The sequence below is a fragment of the Cryptomeria japonica genome, chromosome 9 (genome assembly GCF_030272615.1).
Source record: "Cryptomeria japonica chromosome 9, Sugi_1.0, whole genome shotgun sequence".
Classification (NCBI taxonomy): domain Eukaryota; kingdom Viridiplantae; phylum Streptophyta; class Pinopsida; order Cupressales; family Cupressaceae; genus Cryptomeria; species Cryptomeria japonica.
Genome location: NC_081413.1, coordinates 564,294,720 through 564,314,744, shown reverse-complemented (window position 1 = coordinate 564,314,744; position 20,025 = coordinate 564,294,720). Strand labels below are relative to the sequence as shown.

General features: G+C 38.1%; 1 protein-coding gene across 1 annotated transcript in view; it reads left to right on the top strand.

Annotated features, from left to right (window-relative positions):
• The window catches only part of LOC131051270 (peptidyl-prolyl cis-trans isomerase CYP57), a 134,041-nt gene that overhangs the window by 88,875 nt on the left and 25,141 nt on the right, over positions 1-20,025 (top strand). The window contains exon 7 of the mRNA XM_057985704.2: positions 1,832-1,874. Coding sequence (XP_057841687.2) covers positions 1,832-1,874 — 43 coding nt within the window. The remainder of the gene's footprint in view (positions 1-1,831; positions 1,875-20,025) is intronic.

The window sequence follows — 20,025 nt, the reverse complement described above, 5'->3', positions numbered from 1 at the left end:
CATAGCACAATGAACATTCTATCAATACTAACTTTTTGTTTGATGAAGCTTGATCACTAAAACTCTAGAATATGAAATTTCATAAGTAGCTTTACTCTCCTTCCAATCCACAGGTCATAACTCTTAACTACGGTAGAATGCAAAACATAACAAGCTGTCAGTGTTAACACACTATCTAAGGAACAGACTTAAGTAACATACGGCAGATACTTCTAGATCACCTCTAACAATTGGAATAGATACAAGATGATATTACAATCATACTGCCATTGATCCCACAACTTGTCACTGTACTTCCGGAACTCAAATGCTCAGACATAGGCATAACAATAATTGTGATAGTTGTGGTTATATTATATTATTACATGCTGATTTGACTCCATGGTGAGCTTCTTTGACACCAACTAAGCTCCTTTGACATCAATCACAACACATGTTCAACAAATTAGACCACTAATGCATTGGTCTATTGTGCTTTAATGTAATCATCGTATTGAAAATTTGAATATGCATGCTTATATCAACATTTTCAATGCAATATTCAGTACTTTACAGTTGGCTCTTTTATTTTCTTATACATTTTTTTATAACTAATTTTTCAAGTACTATATTATATTCGTACCATCATCCCCTTGTTGTCCCCAAATCTAAGTCCATGTTTCCCTATCCCCAAAACTCATCCCCCCATTACAATGTCGACATGATTGATGTAGTTAATGACAAGGAAGTATAGGTTATTACACATGCCTAAGCAAAGAAGGCTGCATATCTAGAGCCATGTATAGAAGAAGGAAGACTCCTCAAAGAAAAAGTCAACACAGAGAATGCCATGGCAAATGAGTGCTGTCACTCCGATGAATAGGCAAGTATTGTAATGGAGTACTTGAGTAAGATAAAACTATTGCAAGGCAAGTGCTTCAAACCAGTGTACCAGTCAAAGTGATGCATATATTGCAAACCATTCCTGAACTTGGGAATGTTGTAGCTAGTATCTTACTACAGACTCTCATTGCTTGTTAGGCCTTGAATAACCTTTCTTACATTATGATACCAAGACTACTGTTCTTAGATTCATGATGGTATACATTCTACGGCATGGCCACTTTTGTTGGAGTGTGTAAAAATGAAATTGCAGAACAGGGTAAACATCAAGGTCTTCTTACATCACTGTGTTGTTATAGTCTACTTATCATTGTAACTCAAACTTGTTTCAAGGAACTTCTAAAGTATTCTGTACAAAAGGACAAAGACTATATCATATATTAGAATAATAGATGGTGGAAAATTTAAGACCATTATCACTAGATAGAAATATTTTGAACCATAAGGCTTAAATAATCCTCTAGAATGAATTGAAACTTTATTATGTCAACTGCTTCTGGCCTGAAGTGAAATCATAACTTCCCAAACTTATGAGGTTGGATTAGCTTAGAGAATTCCTTGGAGATCATTAATTCTTTGTTCATGAATTTTGGAGATCTGCTATTTATAGCATGTTTTCTTGATTACTCATTTCTTCTGTTTATGCCCGTTTCATGAATAGATTAGTCAGCTGTAAGGAAATAAAACTTTGCTTTTGGACCAATTGGTTAAACAGAACCTATGTTAATTTAATGTCACTTATCAAAGTCTAGTCGGTTAGTTAGATGAATTATACCATAGCAGTTATACAGTGGCTTATCTGTTAGCACAAGTAACACTCTTATTGAGCTTCTTATTTAATCTTAGTAGTTTTATTGGCACAAAAAAACAGTTAATGTAGCACTTCCCTGAAATGCCGTTTAGTTTATGAGGAATTCTTCACCTTAGTGTCATTGTTTATATGTTGCAGAAAAAGACATTTTGCAGAAAAGGGAGCCTTCTTCACCCACGAGGTAAGTGTGTTGGGTCAATAAATTCAAACGTGTAAGAAACTTTCTATTGTCCTGTGTGATTTAAACACTTAAAAAATATTTTCTTTCACTGATGTTGAGCCTCTTATCTCCCCTTTTTAGTAATTATTTACTGTTCATCTTAGATCTTTTGCATGGATGATCTGAACATAGAAAATAGGGATGAGACTCATTGTGCCTTACATAGATTGATAGATAAAAATCATAAAATTACCAGCCACTTTGTGAGGTTATTTCCAAGTTTGAATTGCTATATGCAAGAGACCTCTTGTGATGTAAGTGATGCTTTTGTAACTGATAATATACTGTATTTATGTTGTTTTATTAGGATTCAACTGCATAGTTTTTGAGTTCAACTCATGCATTGACCCATATTTCGTGAGTAATGGTTCACATGAACCCATCTTTCATGAGCACGAATGGTCCGCTTACCATTCATTCGTCTAGGTGGTGCTCATAGGGGTGAAGCATTGGAAATTTCTGGGAGGTCACCCATTCCAGTACTACTTTGATTCAATCATGCTTAACCATGGGGTTTCCCCCAAGATCACTGTTAAGTTGACCTGTCTTGAGGAAAACTCTATGGTTAAGCATATTTGAGTTGGAGCAATATTGAAGTCTTGATGCTTCACGTCTACGAGCATCACCAGATGCAATGGGTGCCAAGTGGGCTATTCATGCTCATGAGAGATGGGTTCATGTGAACCACTAACCATGAAATATTAGTCACCGAGTTGTCCAAAAGCTTACGCAGTTGAATCTTGACAAAACAATATAAGTTGATACACTGGAAAAACTACCTTATACTTGTCAACGTGTCTTGCATATTTTGGTTCCTAAAGGTTGTCAAGTTTATAGTACAAACTTCAGTCTGACGTGGATATATAGAAGCATTAAACAGGAGTAAAACCCGATTAAGCATGTTTAATTGGTGTCCTGTGCTTGGGCCATGCTAAGTCAAATTGGTACCTCTTTGACCTGGACAAACTGGGGTTTTATTTTAAAATGAGAAAAAATATGGATTATTCAATAACCTGCATTTAAAGGTGATCCAGTTTATAGTACACGCTTCAGTCTGACATGGATTCATGTTTAATCAGCACCCTGTGCTTGGGCCGTCCTGGGTCAAACTGGCATACCTTTAACCTGGACAAATTGGTTGTTCACTTTTTGGTGAAAAAATGTGGGTTATTCTATAACCTGTGTTTGAAATGCAGGTTATTGAATATCACTGTTTTTTAACAAAGAAAATATCTTTTTTTAGTGTTTAGGGTTCAATTTTTCCTGTTTTTTAGTTGAGTTCAACTTACAATTTCAGTTTTCTATGTCAATGCTGTGTAACTGTAATGCTACTATTCATGGATATGATTCCTTTGAATATAATGCGCTTATTTTCCTTATAATATGTTGCAATATAATACTTGTAAGATTTGTAGCTTACTTGACTGAAGCCATGAAAACAAGATGGTTATTTAGTGAGAACTCTACACCTTAGCAAATATTGTAGGAGGCCTGGAGTAGTCATGTCAAAAGCATAGCATAAATCATATTTCATTCAATTCCTACTACCTATGATGGGAAGATTGACAACATAGAAAGTAAGAATCACAATATTGTCAAAATGGCTTTTGACATAAGTATTTGGGTTAGAAAGATTTCTTTGAATGCAAAAATTGTAAAATTGCTGATCAATCTTCATGTGGTAGGTCGATGAAGCCTACATAAGCCTGTATGAAGAGTTAATTACCTTGCAAACCTCATGATTACTATCAACTGCTTGAAATATTTCAGACTGCACCATGCAGACCTTCTCGTCCAAATCCCCATTCAAGAAGGTGCTCTTCACATCCGTTTGATACACCTTCCAATCAAACTAGGCTGTTATGGGGAGGGGTAATTGAAGTGTGACTATCTTCCATATAGGATCTAAAGTCTTCTCATGGTCTATCCACTCTTGTTGTGGACAGACTTGTGCAACACGATGAGCCATGTTCTTGTCCATAGTACTGTTGGATTTTTACCTAGTGGCAATTCAACCAACTCCAAGGTACATATCTTCAAGTCATCATACTAAACCTGCATGCAACTTCCCAATCAGGTTGACCCTAAGCCTTTGAGTACTATTGTGGTAATACGTGAGATTCTTGTGGTGTATCAAATACATCGAGATTTACAACCACTTTATGGAAACATCTCTATTAGACTCGTGGTCTGGAATAACTATTAGCCAGAGGTTGACACACTAGTGATCGTCATGAAGTACAAAAACTAGAACCCTCATCTTTCAAAGGAACTACAATACTAGTTTCTGGCATATGATTAACCATTTGTTGGGAAGTATTTCAAAGAAAAACTTTGTTTCTTCTACATCAGCATCTCTACTAATAATGAATTTGGTAGTAAAGAATTTGTAACTCCATATGCCTTAGAAAGCTAACAAAAACATATCAGTAACTTCAGAGTCTTGTTTACTCCTTTTCCAATTAAGAACTTACAATATGCAATTGAATAAAAAACTCAAAAATGTTTTATTACTGGTCATTGCAGGTGGGATTCTTGAGGGATGACATTCTGCAAGGTTTTGCATGAACTTCTGTTCACAAAATATATTGTTATGGTCACTACTTCACACTAGTATTTTATTGCACATCTTTGCTGTGAATTATGCACATGGACATTGAAATGAACCTTTGCTGTACCTGCCTCACCTTCCTGATAATTAGGGCCTGATCTATCCACCGAAGGTTGGATTTAGGGCCACAAAAGGAAATTACAGTTTCCTGCAACATTTAGATATTTTATTTTATACGTCAGCAATAATATTAGATCAGTGGCATAATTATTGCAGCACAAAATACATACACGACCCAGTCTAGATTTTGAGGATTTTCCAGGTTGGCTGGGCTACCCATCCAAACCCATCCCGTCTCTTAGGGCTAATAGGGCCACTTGAGGATGGGCCCAGCATACCCCTGGCTTGCACTCATTATCCCTGGCTTGCACTCATTATCTTGAAATGTACTAATAAACAGAGGATATCAGGAAGATAACAAATGCATACAGAAAACATAGATTCATGACTATATTACTTGGTTAACATTTATCCATTATATATAAATTTGTAGGGATTAATTCATTATATTTGTGCCTAGTTGCAGAAACATGACTATCATTAATTAGTTATCCTTTTCTTTACTTATTAGTTGTGTTTGAGGATGAATGAATTATTTTTATTCTTCTATCTGTCACTAAAGTGTATTTTAATGCAGCATACTAAACCTGATATTGCAGGTTACCTATCTGGCATGAAGATTAAGTTCATTTTACCCTTTTGTACATTACAAATGTGCTTAGTTCATTTGGCAAGACATTTTTTAGGCATGGAACTAATTTAGCAATTAATCTAGGCCACTAGTTAAATTATATTCATTACTGTTATATGAGGAATGAAAGCAGATTTAATACAACTTGCACAAAGACATACTTCATCATTTTGACATTTAAGCGGATTGGCCTGGGGACATACCAGCCCGCTGGCGATGGGGAGGGATGCTTACTAGGCACTGGTCCTTCATCCCTGGGAAGAACCAGCACCTAGCCCTTTCACATTGTCTATTGACTGATGTATTCCCAGGGCAGTCCTCATGGTTGTCTAGGCATCATAAATTATGAAAACTGAGTTAAATATTATTACTGAGTAATGAAGTTACCTGCTGGATGTTTCTCCTTGCCCTTCTCTCCTTGTCACCTCCTCTTCCATGTTTCTTTGGGGTATGGGTTTATACCTCTTTGAAACCACACGATTCCCCTTGAAACATGGCGTCTATTCCGGAGGTGGCTTGGGAATGGACGTGTCCTTTCATTACTCCCACTAGTTAAAATAAAATGTATTTTAAGCGGTAAAAATAATTTATGTATTGAAAATATATATATATTTATGTACATGTATTGTTTAATGTTTCTAATCATTGCCTGCTGTCTACATGGGAATATGATAGTCCTCCCCCCTTACATTGCTTGTCCTCAAGCGATGTGGAGATTCGGGTGGTTGAAGATCTCTTCACCCTCCCAGGTTGCATCCTCCTCCGGCAACCCTTTCCATAAGATCAAGTATTCTACAATGTTTTTACTCTTTATTCTCCTTTCTCTTACGTCTAAAAAGGCTTCTTGCTCCAGTGTTAATTTTCCCTTGTCATCTAATGGAGGTAACTCCTTGCAAGGGGATATCTGCTGCCCTAATGCTCTTTTTAATCTAGACACATGGAATACATTGTGGATGCGGCTGCTTGGAGGAAGCTCAAGTTCATATGCTACCTCTCCTACCTTCCTTGATATTGGGTAGGGTCCGTAGAATTGTGGCTTCAGCTTCTCTGCCACACTAGATTTCAGCAAAGACTGTTTGTAAGGCTGCAACCGTAGGAAGACTAAGTCTCCTATCTCAAATGATCTTTCAATACGATTACGATCAGCGTATATCTTTTGCTGATTTTGGGCTTGATGTATGTGATTTTTTAGAGCCCTTAGGATGTCCATGCTTTCCTGAATAAAATCCTTGGCTCATGGTACTTGACTTTCTGGAGTAATTAGTGATCCAAAAGAGGTGGGTTCATAACCATAAAATGCTTTGAATGGGCTCATTTGGATCGACATATGATATGTAGTGTTATAACAGTGTTCTCCTAAATGTAACCATTTGATCCAAGCTTTTTGCTGCCCAATGACATAATTTCTTAGATATCCTTCAATCCATTTGTTGACGATTTCAATCTGTCCATCGGTTTGGGGATGATAGCTAGTACTCGAAGTGAGACTAGTCCCTGCCATTCTGAAGATTTCTTGCCAAAATTGCCCCATAAACCGGCTGTCTCGGTCACTTATGATATTTTGGGGAAGCCCATGAAGTCCGAAGACTCCTTTAAAAACCACTTCTGCTACTTGAGATGCTTGGAATTTGTTTGTTATAGCAAAGAAGTGTGCATATTTGGTGAGACGGTCCAAGACCACATATATACAATCTTTTCCTTCTGCCTTGGGTAGGTTGGTGATAAAATCCATCAAAATGCTTTCCCACTTCTGTTCGGGAATGGGCAATGGATGTAGCAACCCGGCTGGGTGGTTGAGTTCTGCTTTGTTCTTCTGGCACTGTGTACATTCTTGTACGTATTTTTGGACTTCCTTCTTAAGTCCTTTCCAAGAATACCGTTCTCTGATTTGTTTATATGTCTTATAGAACCCTGGGTGTCCTGCCAATGGATTATCATGGTACTCTTTAACTTCCTTGAGTTTAGAGTTGGGCACCAAGTACAACCTGTCGTTATATAGGATAAGCTCCACAACTTTGTATTCTGCATGACTTGATGGGTCACTTGAGATCTCGCAAGCAAAAGGGTCTTTGGCGTATTCTGCCAAAAGATCATATTTCCAATCAGCATTTATAGAAGTTATGGTATTTATTTGTGGCTTCCTTGATAAGGCATTTGCTACCACATTGGTTGTTCTTTAACGTATTCAATATCAAAGTCATAAGCTTGTATCCCGCTGACCCATTTTTGTTGCCTATCATTTAGATCCCTTTGGTTTAAAAAGAATCTTAGGCTATTATGATTTTTCTTTACATGGAATTTGGTGCAAACCAGGTATTGGCGGAATTTGGCTAGGGCATGCATGATGGCTAACATCTTTTTATCATAGATGGGGTAATGCTTTTCTGTTTCTGTTAGTTTATGGCTTCGAAGGCTATGGGGTGTTTGTTTTGCATGAGGACAGCTCCAATCCCTTCTCCGGAGCATCACATTGTAGTTCAAAAGGAAGGGAAAAATCAGGGATAGCTAGGACAGGGCATGAGCTCATAGCTTCCTTTAGACTTTCAAAAGCTCTTTGGGCTGCTTCGCTCCAAACAAAAGCCCCTTTCTTAGATCGGTGAGAGGGGTTGCCACTTTGGAGAAACCCCGTACAAACCTTCTGTAGTAACTGCATAACCCCAAGAACCCCCTTAATTGTGTGAGGGACTTAGGTCTAGGCCATTCTCTGATAGTGGCTATCTTCTCCTCATCCACGCTAACCCCCTCCGCATTAATCTTATGCCCTACATATAGGATTTCCTCCATTCCCAACTCACATTTGGATGCCTTAGCATAAAGTGACTCTTGCTCTAGGATCCTCAATGTGTCCTCAATGTGTTTGAGGTGCTCCTCCCAAGTTTTGTTGTAGATCAAAATGTCGTAAAAAAAAACTAGTAGAAATTGCCTTAGTTGCTTGCGGAAAGTATGATTCATACATGACTGAAATGTTGTTGGTACATTGGTTAGACCAAAAGGTAGAACCAAGAACTCAAAATGTCCACAGTGACACTAAAAAGCTGTTTTGTGGATGTCCTCTTCCCTCATCTTGATTTGATGATACCTGATCGAAGATCGATCTTGGAGAAATATCTGGCTCCGTGTAGTTCATAAATCAACTCATCTATCCTTGGGATTGGGTACCTATTTTTGATGGTTTTCATATTCAGTGCTCTGTAGTCAATACACATTCTTAGAGTGCCATCTTTCTTTTTAACAAGTACCACCGATGATGTGAAAGGGCTGGAACTAGGTTGGATGTGTCCCATAGCAAGTAGTTCCTTAATGGTTTTCTCAATTTCTTCCTTATATTTGTGAGGGTGGCGATAAGGGGTAGTGATGACTGGTTTTGCCCTCTCTTCCAATTCTATAGTGTGTTCAAACCCCCGTTTCAGAGGCAAACCTTGGGGAATTTCCCCAAACACCCCTTTATATTTCTCCATGATGGGTTTGATGTCCATATGCATGGATTTCTCATGAGTATTGCTCTTATCTAGTATCATGCATTGGGCCACCCATTCTCCTCGTCCCTTTCTAAAAATTTGCTCCAATTTCTTACAAGAAACCACTTTAGGGCTACCATCAGGTAAACCCTTGAGAGTAACTTCCTTCCCTTCATGCTGAAATCTGATTATTTGGTTTGGGAGATCAAACATGAAGCATCCCAGCGAATAAATCCATGGAGTCCCCAATATGATATCTGTGTCCAATGGTACCACGTAGAGATCTACTGGATGGCTACCTATTATGAACTCCAACTTAGGTACCAACTTAGTGCATTGGACCCTTGCCCCTGTGGCTGTTTCTGCTTCGAACCCCTTAAAAGTCTGTGTGGTTAATTTATGCTGCTTGACAACCCTTTCATCGATGAAGTTATGGGAGGCTCCGCTGTCCACAAGTGTGACTACTTTCTTCCCTTTAAGTGAACTCTTGATTCTAAACAGGTTGTGTTTAGCAGCATGGGTGATAGTGGAAACTATGGCTTGATCTTCCTCCCCCAGTCTCATCCTTTTGCTAGGTGGCTCTTCCTCATCCTCATATGGTGAGGCTTCTATTCTGTGAGCCCAGCCTTGACATTTATGGCTCCTTCCTTCATAGGGTTTTAGGCTTGTGAAACAAAGTCCCTTCTTTTTAAGGTCCTCCAAGGCTGAACACATATGTCCCTTTTCTCTCTTTCCCTTGCAATAGGTGCAAGACCTTACAATCCCTTCTTGATTGTGTTTATTGTCCTTGGGTGGAGGTTTGGAGGAGTTGCCAAAGGGCTTGGTCTTGTCCTTGGATGAGCTTTCTTCAAATTTCATAGCTTTTTGTATAGCCTCATCTAATGTTTGGGGTTCATGGGCACTTACTGTGCTTTTGATTGATCCCCTCAGGCCTTCTATGAATAGGTAAGTAAGCCTTTCTTGTGTTAGACCCGGTACCATCACTGCTAATTTTTGGAATTCTGTGGCATAGTTTTCAATAGTCCCCTGCTGCCTTAGTTGGGTGAGCTCTCGAAAGTACCACTCAGGATGCTTTTGGTCAAATCTTTTTATGAGCTTTTGGGTGAACTCCTCATATGTGTTTATAAGTTGATGTCCTTGAGTGATGAGGCCATGGTGCCACCACTCATGGGCAACTCCAGATTGATGAAGTATAGCAAATTTAATGGCATTGGATTGAGTCATGGGGCTGAGGGATAAATAGGTATCCAATTTTTGGACCCATGACCTAGTCGATACCTTTCCTTCCCCATCATAGTTGGGGATAGTCACCTTACTGAGCTTGTTTTGAAGCTCTTTGTGGGCTGGAGGATGTCTTTCGTTACGACCAAGTGTCTTTAGTTTGACATCACAATAGTCTTTGAAGGTTACAAGATCTTGTAGTTCGGGATCCAACCCGCGGTAGTCTGCAAGGATTTGGTTTACATTTCCCATGGGTCTGTCATGGTTATCATCACTTATTGGCGCTTCCTCAGGTAGGGATGAAGGTCGAGTGGGCCTTGAGCTGGTGTCCTTTGACGGGGTGGGGTGGTGGTTTTCAGAATGATTGGATTGGGCTTCTTTGGTGTTATGGTTGCTTATGTTTTGGAGGGCCTAAAGGACTAGTTGGTTATTCCTCTCATTCTGTTCAATGAAGGCCTGCATGGTTCTTTCAGTTTGTTCCCTCAGTGCTTGAGCGGTTTGCTCCATGAAGGCCCTAAGTTTATTACTAGCTTGTTCACTCATGTTGTTGGCTCCTTTTTTTCTCTCTCTTTCTAAGGCCCTACGGGATCTTTGGCTTTGTTGCATCAACTATTTCCACAGGGTGGCAGGAAGGAGGCTCTGATACCATTGTAATGAACCTTTGCTATACCTGCCTCGCCTTCCTGATAATTAGGGCCTGATCTATCCACCGAAGGTTGGATTTAGGGCCACAAAAGGAAATTACAGTTTCCTGCAACATTTAGATATTTTATTTTATATGTCAGCAATAATATTAGATCAGTGTCATAATTATTGCAGCACAAAATACATACACGACCCATTCTAGATTTTGAGGATTTTCCAAGTTGGCTGGGCTACCCATCCAGACCCATCTTGTCTCTTAGGGCTAATAGGGCCACCTGAGGATGGGCCCAACATACCCCTGGCTTGCACTCATTATCTTGAATGTACTAACAAACAAAGGATATCAGGAAGAGAACAAATGCATACAGAAAACATAGATTCATGACTATATTACTTGGTTAACATTTATCCATTATATATAAATTTGTAGGGATTAATTCATTATATTTGTGCCTAGTTGCAGAAACATGAATATCCTTAATTAGTATTCCTTTTCTTTACTTATTAGTTGTGTCTGAGAATGAATGAATGAATTATTTTTATTCTTCTCTCTGTCACTAAAGTGTATTTTAATGTAGCGTACTAAACCTAATATTGCAGGTTACCTATCTGGCGTGAAGATTAAGTTCATTTTACCCTTTTGTACATTACAAATGTGCTTAGTTCATTTGGCAAGACATTTTTTAGGCATGGAACCGATTTAGCAATTAATCTAGGCCACTAGTTAAATTATATTCATTATTGTTATATGAGGAACGAAAGCAGATTTAATACAACTTACACAAAGACATACTTCATCATTTCAACATTTAAGCGGATTGGCCTGGGGCCATACCAGCCTGCTGGCGATGGGGAGGGATGCTTATTAGGCGTTGGTCCTTCATCGCTGGGAAGAACCAGCACCTAGCCCTTTCACATCGTCTGCTGACTGATGTATTCCCAGGGCAGTCCTCATGGTTGTCTAGGCATCATAAATTATGAAAACTGAAATAAATATTTTTACTGAGTAATGAAGTTACCTGCTGGATGCTTCTCCTTGCCCTTCTCTCCTTGTCACCTCCTCTTCAATGTTTCCTTGGGGTATGGGTTTATACCTCTTTGAAACCACGCGATTCCCCTTGAAACATGGCGTCTATTCCGGAGGTGGCTTGGGAATGGACGCGTCCTTTCATTACTCCCACTAGTTAAAATAAAACGTATTTTAAGCGGTAAAAATAATTTATTTATTGAAAATATATATATTTATGTACATGTTTTGTTTAATGTTTCTAATCATTGCCTACTGTCTACATGGGAATATGACAGACATCTCCATGGTTGTTTTGTTGCATTTTTCAACTATTCAATTCTGATAACGAATGTATGGGGTTGTCAATTGTTTTTAAACATCTTCATCCCACAAAAATCCTTGAATTGCTTGGAAGTGAACATGCCTGCATTATTAGACGTTAGTGTCTTGATCCACTTACCTTTTTTATTTTCAACCAATGTATTGAACTTGACAAAGTTTCCAAAGCAATTAGATTTCTTCTTTGGAAAGTATAGTTACCTTTTCTTGAAGTCATTTGCTGGCAACATAATGTATCGTGCATTGACAAATGGTATCTATTTGGGTTCACATATATCTACATGAATGAGATTAAACGTCTCCTTTGCATGCAATGCCCTTTTAGAAGGAAATGGCTTTTGTTTCTACTTATGAGCCAAATACCCTGCACAGGAATTTTATTTTGGATAAATGAAAAACCATGAACCGTGATGGTTCTGCTTTGTTTAGCTAAACATTGAAAGTTGAGATGTCCATACCTTTCATGGCACAAAATGCTACCTTTGTCCTCCATAGCCAATGCACTTATATTATGTTTGGCAGGATCAACCAGCATCAAAATATACTTTTTTCCACAAAAAAATTAATAGAAATGTTCATTGTTTGATAGACAATAGATATTTGTTCATTTTTAAAAGAAACCTGACATCCTTGACTATGAGCATCTTCTACCCCTTCTCATGGGAGGTGGTGCAAAAGTGGAAGGTTTCTTTTTTCACCATTGTACTATGCAACAAATATGCTCTCAGATTGTCTATAACTAGATTGTCTTGACTTTGCTTGTCTTCATTCTTTTTGTCCAAATATGAACTCACTTTTTCAAATGTGAGTATCAGACTCTACCAACAAACTCATAGACTTCTCAAAGGTTTTAGATGAAGATAACTAATTGTTGATGATTAGGTCAGCTGTATCATCTTCGTCAACCTTTTTCTCTGTTATCGGATTCGTTGGTTTGGGTCTAGAATCGGGTTCAGGTTCGGTTTGGTTTCGACCTTGGGTTTGAACCCAGGTGTCCAGGTCGAACAGGAAACTTATTAAAATGCAGCACATTATAATCACTTTTTAAAATTTCAGCTGCTTTTCCTTTGCTAAGGTTATCTTAATAGCTGTCCCCTTGCCATCCCCCAAAATTGGGAACCTGAAACCTCATCCCCTTGTCCTTGTGTCCCCTATCTTGGAAACTCAGAGGAACTCTACTTTTTATTAATGGGTGAGATCTGATCTCTTATATCTTTCATTCTAAGAAGATGCTTAAATAAAGATCCATCATCACCTAACTTTTGCAGAAAACAACAAATTTTTCAAATATAGAGCACAACCTCTCTTGAAGTTTGATATTTGTTTTTGAGACTTCTCCACAAATTGCTAGCAGAAGTGGCATTCCAAACTTTGGGGATTGAGGCATCAAAGAGAGATAATTTCATCACCAAGTCTATAATCTCAAAATCAAGAAGACTTGCAGAAGATTTGGTTTCCTTTTTGAGAATAATTTCTTTTTACACATTTCCTATACTCAGCAATTGTGAGTATTTTGTAATCCACACATTAAAATTTTGATCGGTAATTTTTGGGCTTCAGGCAAAACATGTTTTTATATTGGCCATAACTAGGATTTCATTTTCAACCAACGGGAAAAATTTGAAGACTAATGCTCTACAGGGTTTTCTTTTGTTCAAAATATTTTGGTTGATACAATAGTAAAATCATAGTTGAACTACTCGCGACTCGACTTGACTCGCCAAGCCCTTGGGAAAAAAACTCGGTGAAAACTCGGGAAAAACTCGGAAAAACTCGGCAACTTAAAAACACGCTTAAACTTAGTAAAAAATGCATTTTTTTTTGCAAAATTTAATGAGAAGATGCATCCAATGAGTCAATAAATGATAACACAAAAGAAACAAGCTGATTCTAGATATATTTAAATGCAAAGTGTCTACAAAATTGCATCCTCATGAGGAATGCTGATGGCTGGAAGCCTGGAAGCAAAATAGTAAATTACTAAATAGTTTTTGTAAAAACAAAAGTAAATACATCATTACAAATTACAATTACAACTTCCTCTTCCCAGCTCTAGCAAAAACGTGGGGAGAGGTAGAACTAGAGGGTCTAGATTGTCTAGTTGTATAAGTTTGCTGTGGGACTGGGCGTGACTGTGCCGCCTCGCTCGGTATGGTTGATTGAGACTCATCCTCCATCCTGAATGAAGCTATGTCTCCACCTGCCTCTAGCACTAGCAATGAATCCTCATCCTCATCCTCCTCAATGTCATCCAGCCTGAAACCAAATCCACCCCCCTCCTCCATACCTTGCCTCTCCAAATCAGTGATGTCAGTGTCGGAAAACAATGGAGGCTGCTCCTGTGATGTCCAATCACTGTAAGGATCTATATCATCCAAGTCAATTGGACCACCTTCTAGTTCCTCTACCTTCTTTATGCACAATCGAAGATTATATTGCACGTAGACAAGGTCGTTGAGCCGTTTCTGCGCTAACTTGCTCCTCTTCTTCGTGTGGATTGCTTCAAACAAGATCCAATTACGCTCACAATTGGATGAGCTACAAGGCTGACATAAGACTCTGAGGGCAAATTTTTTGAGATGTGGGGTGTTTCCACCCCAATTTTGCCACCAAGCTTCTGCAAAATAAATAAAATGGAAAAGTTAGAAAGCAAAGAGAAAAGAGAAAACATAATTTATCAATCATTTTAGTCTTTAGATCCCAAAATCCAAATGGCAAATGTTATACCTGTGGTTTGAGTGGTTCTTCCTCTCCTAGCCAGCTTTGAAGAGAATAGCTTACCCCTTCCTCCCTCATAATTTTGGAGCTCACTCACAATGAGGTCTCTCTCCTCAACATCAGGTACCATCCTCTCAATGCATGTACTGAGGCCCTCCATGACTTCTCCATTCGAATTTGAGTAAGAACCCCCAAACCTAAAACGAGGGTTGAGGAAGTACCCTGCTGCATGAATGGGTTGGTGGAGCTGATTGTTCCACCTCCTATCAACAATTTCCCAAATGGGATCAAATTTGAGCCTATCCCCCTTGTAGTAATTTTTGATAGACTCCTTGGCCCTATCCATGGCCTCATAAAGATATCCCATTGGGGTTTTATCCCCATCCACCAAGCGAAGAACTTGAACCAAGGGCTCTGACACCTACAATTGAAAAATACAAATTACAAAAAGATCAAAATTTAAATAATGAAGTTACAAATTAGTAATGAGAGACTTGAATCAAGAATAACTAAAATTTAAAAATTAAAGTTTTGAAGTAAGTTAGTAACAACCTTCACAATCTCTGCAGCCCTTTGTGCAAATTGGTTGTTGAAGACTATGCATGCGACAACCTCTCCTTCAGGCTTCTTTGAATAAGGTGAGTTAAGCCATTCTCCACTCACAAACATTTGTTTCAAGGAAGTCGATGCAGCAAGAATGCTTTGTAATGTCAAGAAAATCGTTGCAAACATTGTGACACTAGCTCTCACCAAATCTTTCCCTTGGGTGTGTTGTCTCATCAAATTTAGGACCCAAGGGTGATTGTAAATATATTTGGTGATCCTCCTTGCATCTTCCACAACTGGAGTCACCCACTCAAGTTTTCCTATGTCCTCCAAAAGAAGGTCAAGGACATGTGCTGCACAAGGTGTCCAAAAAAGAGTGGGGTGCCTCTCTTGGAGGATTCTTCCTGCAAAAGAAGAATTTATTCTTAAGAAATATGCAACCAAGTAAAACAAAGCCCACAACAAATGAAAATATTGCTAATGCCTAAAGGTAATAATTCAAAAGGATTCTACCTGCTGACACATATGCTGCTGCATTATCTGTGATGATTTGCACCACATTCTCTACCCCCACCTCCATGATGACATGCTCCAACATTCCAGCCAATGTTTCTGCATTTTTCACCTTGCTGGAGGCATCAATAGATTTCAAGAACACTACATTGTCCTTGCAAGCGACCAAAAAATTGATGATGGTGCGGTTCTTGCCATCTGCCCACCCATCAGAAAGAATGGTGCAGCCATAATTTGCCCATTCAATTTTTTGATCCTCCATCACTTCTCTTGCCCCAGCAACTGCATTTGTGAGCAACCTGTAAGTGTAAAGTGAAATTAGGTCTTAGTACACAATTTTGATTTAATAAACAAGAAATCTGAAAAATAATTAAAAATGAAATCAAGTGGACTATGTAGTAATTTACTAACCTCCCACTCAAATCCCTGTGAGAAGGGGCCTTGTACCCTTTTCTTCAAACTGTCATAGTAGTCACCAAATTCAGCCAATAAGCATTCTCCGCCACATTGAATGCAATGTTGTTGAAGTACCAAAAATCAGCAACTGCAATGTCAGTTTTCTCATGTACCTCCTTATTTCATCTAGTGGCCTCTAATGATGGTTGTGCTCCAGGTGTGTTCCTAGGCACAAAATAATCACCTATCGACCCTAATCGTTGTGATGGAAATGGAACAGTGCCAGGTACTCATCTAGAGGAAGCAGAAGCAAAGGGCGAGGTGATGGTGGGTTTGCGGATATGTGGGCCACGCCGAGAGCCCACTATGCCCTCAAGTGCTTCTTCTTCCTCTTCAAGGTCAATAGAAACACCTTGAGATTCAGCTATGGTTGATCTCATGGCTAGCTTTGCCCTCTCCCTTTGCAATTTCTTCTCTTCCCAAGCTGCAAGTAGGGCATTCATTTGTCTTTTTATTTCTTCACTGGTCCCAGGGCATGCTCTAGCATCATGCCTATCTATTCCTGCAAGGTGGTATTTGAGGCGGTTGATGCCTCCATGAAGTATTCTCTCACACTTTATGCATATAATTGACCTAGGATCGGGTCCCTCATAGGCATACCTCCATGCCCCATCTCTAGCACCTCTAGGACGGGTGCCTATATATCCAGATGGGCATGGATCTAGTGGCCATTGCTCCTTGCCATGATTAATGCTTACTTAACCTACGCATACAAAGTGAAAAAAAAATTTAACATTTTAGTTAAATAATTTAGCACTAAGCAAACTATCTACATTAGTTTAAATAAATTTAGACATCATTCGAAGTTTTTTTTTTTTTTAAAGTAGGGTTTGAATTTTTTTTTGAAAACTAGATTCTTCAAAAAAATTGTGAAAATTCAACAAAACTTGTGTTAAATCTTGTGTAAATAACTTAGAAATGATTTAGACTACCTAGGAATCATTTGTAATCAATCTAAATGCAACAAAAAATAAACAAATTGTTATAAAAAAAGCATAGAAAAAAAATAAAAAAACTTACCTGGAATCTGATTTTTCCTTCAAATCCCCTTCAAATCCACTTGGAATCACTCAATAATCACTCCAAATCACCTTGCAAGCCCTTCCAAGTGAGTTTCCCCCTTCTCAGCCCAAAACCATATTGAAAAACAAAAAATGAATGCATTTTATGCTGTTTTCGGCTGATAAGGGAATGCGGGCGAGTTTTTGGTTAAAACTCGGCAAGTTTTCCTGGCGAGTAGAAGTCATTACTACTACCTAGGTCCAAAAACTCGGCGAGTTTTTGTCACTCGCCGAGTAAAATATTGGACTTATCGGACAGATTTAAGCATAGAATTTGTAAACAGAACTATACCCATATATCTGAACTATACAGTCTGCATACATCCCTGTCTTCTTGCTGTTTAGCCTGCACCCACACTTATTTTTACCTAGTGTACCGTGGGGATGTGTCCTTGGGGCTAACTGGATGTTCCCCAAGTTGTGGATGTGGGAACGAGGATAGAGTGTTGCCTGAAATTTTTTGGACACCTCTCTTTATTAACTACTGATTGGGACAATAGTGCACTTTGCCAGACTTGCTCTCCCTCCAATTTCATGGGGATGTCAAGTTGTTCCCCGTCCATTAAAAAACCATAAAGCAAAAAAAAGACTTTAAAATGAAAAAAGCCTAGAGCCTTTATGGGAGCCCACAAGGCCTCCAACCTAAGATTTGCAGTTTAACACCCACAAACTTAAGTTACTGGTTTGGGGTTCAGGTTTGCCAAGCAATTTTTAATTAAAATACCCATAATTTGCAAAATAAAAATATCTAGAATTGAAAACACATTTAATACTTGATGGTATGATAGTGATAAAGATAATTGCTCATTCAGTGTTATATAATATATTTCATATCATTACAAAAGAAGTAACATATAAACCTAGAATTAATTTAAAAATTATTCACTTTTGGATTAATTTGTTTCTATGTCATGCCCCCACCATGGGGTCGTTGCTTTTCAAACTAGATCGTAGCCTTAATAACAATAAGGCCTAGACAATAAAATAAAAGGAATTGATCTAGTCTAAAGAGTATGTCATGCTCTTGCCATGATAGGAATAATCATAGCATATTCAACTATAGATCGCTGCCTTTATCCTTGACAAAATTGTAGCGATTCTAAAGAGGGTCAATAAAGATTATTTAATGGATGTTATTAGGCAGTGGTTCCATAAAATAAGCAAAAGACAATTAATCAAAGGATTGCAATACAGTTGTGAAGAGTGTATCCTTTGCAAGGGCAATAGACTTAATGAAAGGGTGTGACTTCTTCTCACTTGAAGATATAAGAGGAAGGACAAATTGATTGAACAAGGCAATCCATGAATTGAAAATTGAATAATTGACTTTGAATTGGAGAAGAATTCAGAAATAAATCTAAATTAGAAATTAAGAACAACAGTCTATAATATTAAGGGAAATTTGGTATGCGAGTATTATTGTATTTATTTACCTAATTTCCATGCGCAACCATGTTTGGAATCAATGCAAAATGTTTTGCAAATAGGAAGATGCTGCATTATTGGTCTTCCCTCATCAAGTACGCTACCCCGAGATGGATGGACTGGAGGTCTTGCCATACTTGTGGGCCAAGGAACCAAATGGATTGGAGGTTCATTCCATACCCTTGGGCTTGGTTGAGGAAGACAGTCTCTTGGCATCCTATCAAGCTTTTCCATTGGATTCCTAATATGGTTGACTATGGGAATAAGCTATGAAATAGACATGAATGATTTTAGGATACTTTGATTTTAACAAAGGTTATTTGTATACAAGCATTGATTCTTGATAATAATGCTTTGATACTAATTAATATTGTTTATAAGACCTAAATTAGGATTTTCTCTAAATTGGCATTACAATTATGGAATTTTATTATAGAATTCTATTTGTAAATGAATTGCATTTGTTGTAATTGTTATTTTTGGGCAAGATCAGGTATATTCCAAAAAGGGGGATGTTACGATTGGTATCAGAGCCCTAATCCTGCCAGCCTGTGTGAAAAAACTACTTTAACTGCCATTCAATTAGGGTTAACTATTCAGCCCTCTTCTTAAGTGAATCAATATTTAATTTTCATCCCATATATCCCTTTCCAAGTTAACTAGTTTGTGTAAGATACCATCAGTTGCAACCAATTAAAGTCAAAATTCAACATCATCCAAGAGTTGATAAATACATGGATTACTCTTCAATTATACAATCTATGACTTTGATATTCCCATTACAAAACATATCTTCTCATTGGCTAGTTTCTTGCAAACTTCTTGAGCCCTGGGAGTAATCAAATATAAAATCAAGTAGGCCAACATTATACTTCGTATGTACTGGGACAGTCATCAATTAAGTACTTAGTGATTGAGACATGGAGAGCTCTTCACCCAGTTGACTTGGAACTTTTTGCCTTAGGGCTAACATTTTTATGTCTGCCTTTCTCATGTATGCTTTGTGTCTTGTGTGTATGCTTCATGTCTTACATGTATTTATGTGTTTGCTTCATGTCTGATGTGTTTTCAGTGTGTTTACTCCATGCGTGTTTTATAATTACTTTATGCTTAACAATTATGAAAATACCACTTCCTGTAGCTTTTCCACTTCTTAAAAAAGGCATAATCTTTCATCCAAATTAAAATGAGGTGCATGTTTTAGACCATCAAGTCCCTTCTTCAATCTGCAAACATGAGTCTCACACTAATGCAGTTTAAAGTCCCCTGGCTTAATTACCTTCTCAATCAACCCATTAAGAAATGTTTTCTTCGCATCCGTTTGACATAAATGGCAATCAACGATTGTTGCTAACGATGTAATAAATCTAATAGAGGTATAGTTTGCAACTGGTCTCCTTAAAGTCAACCTCCTCTAGC